The sequence below is a fragment of the Pholcus phalangioides genome, unplaced genomic scaffold (assembly GCF_987345545.1).
Source record: "Pholcus phalangioides strain wild (caught in Gottingen) unplaced genomic scaffold, Ppha-v1.0 ptg000043l_1, whole genome shotgun sequence".
Lineage (NCBI taxonomy): Eukaryota > Metazoa > Arthropoda > Arachnida > Araneae > Pholcidae > Pholcus > Pholcus phalangioides.
In genome coordinates, this window is record NW_028301629.1 from 1,414,735 (window position 1) to 1,423,340 (window position 8,606).

The 8,606-nt window shown below is 42.4% G+C and overlaps 1 protein-coding gene across 1 annotated transcript; it reads left to right on the forward strand.

Annotated features, from left to right (window-relative positions):
- The first annotated feature begins 958 nt into the window (after positions 1-958).
- LOC149063775 (uncharacterized) lies at positions 959-6,432 on the forward strand. Its single transcript, XM_089255628.1, has 3 exons — positions 959-1,259; positions 5,071-5,307; positions 5,398-6,432. The coding sequence occupies exons 1-3, from the start codon at positions 1,148-1,150 to the stop codon at positions 5,628-5,630; spliced, it is 582 nt and encodes a 193-aa protein (XP_089111754.1). The 5' UTR covers positions 959-1,147; the 3' UTR covers positions 5,631-6,432.
- Positions 6,433-8,606: the final 2,174 nt, after the last annotated feature.

Below are 8,606 nucleotides of genomic sequence, written 5' to 3' on the forward strand. Positions count from 1 at the left end.
GGTTTGATCCCTGTTAGCCTATTGGGAGGTAATTCACGAATCGAGAGCTTTGATTATAACTATCACCAGACGAAAAGCACCCGTGCAAGAACTCTTGACATACATACCTTTTAACTGAGATAATCATGATGCTAATCATTGAATCAGTGTTCATCTCTCTGAGTTGTCGGTGAACTCTTGAGTATGAAATCAAGCATCTATCCTGAATGGCCCCTACACTAGCACGGGGGCCCGGGACAAACCTCATTGTTTTCTCTTTCCACAATACAAATTCACTATAGAGGCCTCACCAAAGATCTGTCTTGGGGGAGGGGGGACCGAGATCCCGCGGTAAAAAGGAAAAAAATTCTTACATGAAATATGTGCCCTTTCCCAGACTTTTTTCTCAGATAGTATTCACACTGCCTTTTATTTCCCCTGCACAGACTTGTTTCTGTGCGGAATGACATAATAACACGCTGCCTTATACAATATAGGGGGGCCATGAATTTCCATTGGTGGTTTATATTTTCAGCATTCTCGTGTGTTCTGTGATCGTGCACGAGTCTTTGGATGCCAAATTCTCTTGTCCCCCCCACTTAAAATATATAACACCGGGGATAAGGGGACCCTCTCCCCGACATTATTCTCGTACTTGGCCCAGCGTCTGATAAGGGTGGCCCTGTCCGCAAGTATAAGAAAGAAATGCGTCAATAAGCTATAGAAAAATGGTTGAAGAACACTGTTTTACAATGCAACGATCCAGGATCTTTTCTAAAAGATTAATATCACTTTTTTTGGATTTCATTTTTAAGGAAAGAGCGGGAGAATGATGATCTCACGTGAACCGATGATATCATCGCTGTGTAATATCATTTTTTCCCTTTTATTTAGAACTCTTTGAATGAATGTAATACGTTATCTAGCCCGCTTACGTAACGGCCTTGACGATAGTCACGTGACGCCCAGCTTATCATTTGTTCTCTCTTCCCTACTACTACTTTTTCTTTGTATATGCACTTTTCTTTGTTTATGTCTGCATTTTTTTACGTTATTCACGTGTCTTGTCCGTCTCATGGTGGGAACGCCGCTTATGAGAGCTTGAAGGGAAAATCAGAGGCGTGTCATATTTTACTTTATTAATCACCGAGCTACGCCATAATTCGCCATGCACATCGCCATTTTTCTAGGAACAACACGTGAAGGAAGGAATTGCACCAGGGTCGGGAAATTCGTCGAGAAGCACCTGCTGGCCCGGAACCATACAGTCGACATATTTGGTAAGACTCTTAATAAAATTGTATTTTGAATTCGCGAGAATTGAACTGGTATGAATTATTACACTGTTTATGATACGATTAGGTCCCGACTTTGACTGAGGAGCGTTATGGGCTAGGCCACCACCCCAGGCCCGTAGCCAGAAATTTCGGTCGGGGAGGAGCCAAAGTGATAGAACAATAGATTTGGCCATCTTTTTCCCTTTTTTCGGTCATTTTCTCACATTTCGGGGGGGGGGGGAAGAGAGAGACCACATACCATGGGGGGAGATACGGGGGGCGCATTGACCCCCCAGGAGATATACAGTCTGCTTCCTGTTTGTAGCTGCATCCAGTGCTGCTGTAAATATAGCGAGCATCTCAGCTTGATATACTGAATTATTTTCTTTTAGTTTAGCAGCCCATTTATGCACGATCTCCGTTCTGCTCGCAGTCGCGTTTCAGCACCGATTTTTTTAATTCTTGACGGTGTTAAATGTCTTCTGTTGGGCCAAGGCCTAGTAACTTCAACCACTTCGGAGTTTAATAATTCTTGTGATTTTAATTTCGTATTGTCGTGTGTGATGTATTTTTAAAATTCGGTAGTATGAGTTCACCGCCCGTTCAATTCCGTTGGATTATTTCGATTTATTACGCTCATTTTGGATTATTTACGTGTTTGTGTCCTAAGGATAATTTCACGTGCATGTGCCCCAAGGATTATTTCTGTTTCTAATAGATTATTGCTATACCGTTCAGGACGGGGGAAAAAAAAATACCAATTACTGTGTTTTTTACGTTTGCAGCAGAATTTCAACAATTGCTTTTTAGTGCGCCAAATTTGCTGGAAGCGGTATATACAGTAAACGTTAATTTGTGGTATCGTGAACAAATTGCAATTTTTTAGTATTCGGACATCCGCTGCTTTCTTTGCTGATTTTTTTTTTTTTTGTTTTGTAAACGTGGTGTCAGCGTTGTTCCTATAAGACATAAAGCACTGCATAAACTTCCGCTTGATTCCTCTGTTATGTTTTTATTACTGACAAATGTTTTTTTTCTCCCCACGTTAATAGAAATTTGAAAAGCACACTTCTCACTCCATAGCAATGCAGCGCACAAATCATGTGATGTTACAATGGCGGTTTTTGATGTTTTGCGGATGTGCAAGGAAATACCAACGGACCTGTGATGAAATTAACCGTGTCACGTACAAGGTTTTGGCAGTAAATTTGGATTATCTCTATTTGACGAATCGGCGTTAAATACAATACAATACAATACAAATACAACACCACAACAGGCAAATTGCCCAACGAGGTGGCTGCTTAAGAACATCATGGATCCCCGAGCCCTTTTTTACCCTACCTACTACTGCTACACCACACATGCACCCCGCCCACAACCCACCGCGGAACCCCGAACGAATCGGTACATGCGGAAATGTGCGTGTACGTGTAGTGAAACCTGACGTGAAGATTTTTTTGTTTCTCTGTAATGCTTGTTATGTGTAGTGCTGCCATCTGCCACCAGTTTTTCAAACTATGAGTGAAGTGTTATGATTGAATGATTTATCGTTGTAGGACTGTTGCTCTCTGTGGCGAGACTTTTTAACGGGGAGATCGGCTCGCATTTGCGCCTTGAAGTTGGGAACCACAGAAAACCAACTTCAGCCGACCACCACTGTGGGGTTCGAACCCGGATCCTCGCATCGCGAGTCCGTCACTATAACCACTCGACCACCACAGCGGCAAATCTGGCAAGCTTGTGCTAACCGAACCGCACGTTAGAAAAAGAAAAAGTGGAAACAAAAAAATATAAAGTAAAAAGTACAATAGATAAGGGTTTTTTTTTAGAGTCCTATTTTTACCCTCACCCTGTGAGGTCTTTCGTGTTGTCTTTCGCTCTTACATGTGTATAGTAGAAAGATATATTACATGTTTGGGAATGAAACCAATAATAGTAATAGAAAGAGCAATTTAAGTTGATAGGGTTACTATAAAGCTTCGCGATGGTGAAGAGACAGGAAAGAAAACAAAGAACTCTTGTTTGAATTCATTCCAGTAGTGTTTGACGTGGTATTGCGCCCGCGATTGTAAAGAGGTTTAAAGAAGTCGCTATAATGTGGGTATAATAGTGAAGAGTAATTCAAAGAAATTATTTCACAGACAAACAGTTTTGACCACCCCTGTTTGATTGTCTCAGTGCGTGAAGAAATTTGTCTCTTCATACATGACGTAGAGGCGGTATGGGAACAGAAAACGAATTTCGAATCGCAGGCTATTATTCAATCATTTGATCATTTTTGTCGCACCACGGTCATTTTCTGCACACGAGAGCTAATTAGACCGGGACCTACAATTTATTGCCGATTCCGAACGGCAGCCCTTTTTTTATACTCCCCGAGAGGTTGATGCGCTAACCCCCTCTTTGTGGGACTCCAGAAATAACTTCCGACTAGAAGATTATGGGTGAAAATATTAATTTTTTTTTAATAGAAATGTTCAAATGTCCAGAAGTGTTACATTCTGGATATTTGAAATTTCACGATACAAAGGTAGAGGGTAATTGAACTAATCAGGAGAATGTGTACATGTGCGCTTAACACAGTGTTTTTCTCAGAGTGTTTGTCGAAGCTCCTAGGGGGTGTTGTAACGAGCTAGCGATATAGATTTTTGTGCCTATTTACGCTTCGAAGTGGTTCTTTCACAAGTGATAATATCTACTGAACTTTTCTGGAGATGAGCCATGAATCGAGCAAGGGTGTCGCGGGTGACAAAGGTTTGGCAACCACAGCCATAACATCTACGGGGTGGGGGGAGGGGCGGGCTTCAGACGGAGACGAAACAGTAACCCGAAGATTGCACCGAGGTTTTCATATTGGACGTTTTTGTTATATCAAGCTTTGATTTTCAAATAGCGTTCAACGGTACTTGAGGATGAACAGTCCCGAGATCGAACAGGGGGTGCCACGAGTTATTTCCCAATATTGCCCCGAACGTATAAGATTTTGGAATCCCCTTTGACGTGTGGAGTTGAAATAATAATCCGCAAAAATAGGGTGTATTTTTGTAGTCACTTTGCCGAAAAACTTCATTTAGTATGACTTGCTTTGAGAAGATTGTGAGGTTGAAATTTTCTCTTACACACACAGTCATATATCGATTCTTTTTTTTATTGGCTGGCGGCCTTCATCAATATTATATTTCTTTTGGTAAAAAGACATTGGTAGGCGCTGGGAAAGGTTTTGCAATAAGAGCCGGAACCCCAGAGAGCTTAGGGTGCTTGAGCCCGCACTCCGCCCACTAAATTTTATGAGGGGTTGGTGAGAAGTGTCCCCGACTCACAACAATGATTCATGATTCTGCCACTGTGGTGGTCGAGCCCAACTTCGAGGGGTGAATGCGAGCCGATCTCCCCTTTAAAAAAATCTCGCCACAGAGAGCGACAAACCTACAAACAGGTACAAGCGTGATTCAATCATTATACTTCCCTTCTGAAATATAGATGGCATCACTGTGAAAACTCAGATACAACACTATATATGCACTCAGACTGTTAGGTACGCACTTACACTTCCAGCACAACTCACTAGGTGGTAAATTGTCAATAGATGGCGATAGACCTGAGTTTGCTCGGTTTGAAAGAAAAAAATTCATGATTATGCGTCATAATGTAAGCTTTCGAGTTCCATATATACGGGACGACACATTTTTTCATCTAAGAATCCATCACCGTTCGAATTTCGCTGCACGTATCGCACATTATTATTGCTGCCATGATTCTTACAGATATATTAATACCAAATTGAATGTGTGAATTGTTGTCTTTTCTACAGATCCCTTAACGATGGGATTCCCATTGCTTCGCAAAGCTCTCCAGTACTACGAAGAAGGAGAAACACCTCCTGACTGGCTGGTGAAGGGTGACAGAATCATCCAAGATGCAGACGCTTTCATTGCCGTGGCTGCCGAATACAACGGCTGCGTGGCGCCGGCGCTGACCAACATGATGGACCATTTTCCACCCGATTCTTACGCACACAAGCCCTGCAGCATAATATGCTATTCAGGAGGTCAGTTCTTGCGAATCCATTCTGTCAAATCGCAATTGAATCACTTATATCACCTATTAATTTCTCTCTCTCTCTCTCTCTCTATTTTAGGTCGTTTCGGTGGCACCACTGCTGGAATGCAGTTGCGTTTTTTTCTCGGCGAGCTCGGTATGGTATCCCCGGGATACATATACGCCATACCTAATGTAGAAGACGCCTTCACCGAGGACGGTACGCCGACTGAGTCCAACTCGAACGCTGTCTCGAAAGTTAATAAACTGGTAAACGAACTGGAGTGGTACGCGAGGGCGTTGAAAAATGAAAAGTCGAAGGGACTCCCTTAGACCAATGTTTCTCAACCACTGGGCCGCGGCCTGGTATCATTCCTACGGGGCCGCGAGTGATTGACTGTTTCGTTCTTTCCCCTTCATTTCCCGTTAGTCGTATGTTTGACCGGGCCTTCTACTTACAAAAGTAGACGAAATCGGGTCGCGGCATTCCAAAGGTTGAGAATCACTGACTTAGACTCTTTTTAGGCAAAAATTAGATGTATTAGTGTTTTGATGTGGATTCTCTGTTGCGATTAAATATTTATTGTAGAGTCTTTGATCGTTTTGTTCTCATTTATTTTTTCCTTCGGAGGACTCTCGCTTGCCCAGTTTGCAAGAGGACTTTGGACTGCAAGTGGCATCCCTGGAATTTTTCCCAGCATATAGGTCTTTGACCAACTGCTTACATCTCTTCGTTGAGACAGATCGGCGGGCCATGTTCTGGTTAGGAGGAGCCGGCTGGCATCACTAGAAGTTCCTCTGGCATATAAATGAGACAGAGAAACTTTCTGGATATTAGTGCTGACCAGGGCCGTCGTAAGAGCATCATGGGCTCTCGGGTTAAGGGATTTTTCTGGTAAATTGTAGAAAATTTCAATCGAATTTCATTTTTGTGAGGCCCCCTGGGCCAATGCGTTAAGACGGCGCTGGTGCTGACACGAGTTATTTATTAAAGGACAGTTTGCTTTTTTTCTGCTGAGAACCGCGCCACAGTCTTCATGCAATTCGGGCAAGTAATGACTAATATACCGCTACTACTAATACATGCACCTCGTGAATGTACGGATGTGGAATTTGTAGTAAATTGGTGAATGTTGAAACGTGTTTTGTGTGTGTGTTTTTATGCGTAGCCCTAACGTATTTATGATGTCAGAGTTATGTGTTTTTCGTGTCCTAGTGGTGCTGCCACCTGGCTCCTATATTCAAACTGATACCAGTAAATGAATTTTCGCGGTGTTTTAGTGTGTGTTTAATTTGTCTCTCTTCAGAAACCTCCTTTGAATAGGAAACCAGCTATCATTCACGAAGTTTGAAAACACAGAAAACCAACTTCAGTCGACCGCTATTGTGCCGCGTGTGGGGTTTGAACCTGGATCGCCGAGGCACGAAGGTGGCACTATAACCAATATACCACTTAGATTTTGACTTCTCTTTCCTTATACACAATGAGTAGAGGTATTGTAGCCTCCATTAACTGCCGCTGTGGTGGTCGAGTGGTTATGGTAACGGACTCGCATCGCGACGATCTGGGTTCGAACCCCACGGAGGTGTTGAAGTTGGTTTCTTGTGCATCCCAACTTCGATGCGCAAATGCGAGCCGATCTCCCCATTGAAAAGTTTCGCCACAGAGAGCAACAGCCTGTAGAAGGAATGCGGCGGTTGAAGACAAACACTTCCTTCTACAATTCAAAGATATAATTAACATTTATTATACAATTAAATTTACAGAACCTACAAGAACGAATGGACCGCGTGATTGTCCCGTTTGAGCGGCAAAACAAGTCCAGCTTCACCATCGCACAGGCGCGCTCCTTTCCCTATTACCACTGGACAGCGCCATCCAGTGGTGAATGCTGTCGCCACAAGTCCAATTATGACACTTCAGAGCACGCCACAGACGTAGAAGTAATGTGGCGGTTGCAGAAATAACGTACACGCACATTCCAACATGTACCAACTCGTTAAAGGTTCCGCAGAGGAATATGGACGAGGTGCATGTGTGGTTTAGTAGCAGTAGCCTTCTTTAACTCGGGGACAATCCATAAGTGGTGCTTTCCCCCCCCCCTCCAGGTGGCGACAGTATAAATAACAGCCAGAGTGGCATGGTGGTAACATGCTCGTCTACCATTGTGAAGGTTGTTGTCAGGGTCCCGGGTTCGAACCCAACGAAGTTCGGCCTACATTTATTAATAAAGTAGTCGGAAGCATGTTTTTTTTGAGTTGTGATATTATATTGTATATCATTATTATGATAATCATATTATGTTGCTATAAAATTTTATATCTTTGTAATATTTCGTGATCTTTAATGAATCCTGGTGTTTGGCGATAAGTTGCCAAACGTAACAGCCATAGCTCCGAATCGGTAATGTTTGGCTCTTCGGCTAGTACGTCACGAGAAAGTTTCGGAGTTAGAATTTCCCTCGATCTTAAATGACGTCATTGTGATCTTCGCCAATGAGCGTATCCCAGGTTAAAACCTGTGTACATAATGGAATTGTGCGACCGGGGCAATGCCGCCATGCTATGTAAGCAACAAACTATAACCGGAAGGGGGGGGTGTTACAGCTTCCTGCATAATTATAACCGGAGGACAGGTCGCGATAAGTGCTGCATTTTGACGAGCAACAGGGGAAAATGTCTCCGAATCGTCAATGTTCTAGAATAGTGTGTGAGTGTTATTGTGGAAAACATTGTTCTTAGTGTTTCGCTCTAATTTATGACTTATACAGGGTAATGAGGGAAGTCAATAGGGAGCAGGTGTCCAAGGGTCACATTTTGGTGGCGAAACATTGATTCTAGACGCATACTTATAGTTAGAAAAAGGATCCGAATAACGTGTAGACCACAGACAGATACGTCATTCATGTTGCTAGAGATCATATAATTGTTAAAATGTACAAATACAACACCACAACAGGCGAAATGCCCAGCGAGGTGGCTGAGAAAATATGAAAGTTGACTTTTTATGTGAACACCCTGTCCTCAAAAACAGCATTAGAAAGTTGTTACCCTGTCTTTCCTGAGACCAACGAAAATAATTCCACTTTCCTAGGGCTTATGATATAAAAGTTTTGTAAAAGTGCTTATATGAAACTTGAAAAATGCTACCAATAAACTGATCGGTTGCATTTGCTCGAATGTAATCGATCAGCTTATTGGTTGTATTTTTTTTTTTTTTTTAATATTTCCAAATATTTATTTGTTTCCAAAGTTAAATAATACATGAAACAGTGAAATCTCATGTTTCAAGTTTCATAAAAGAACTTT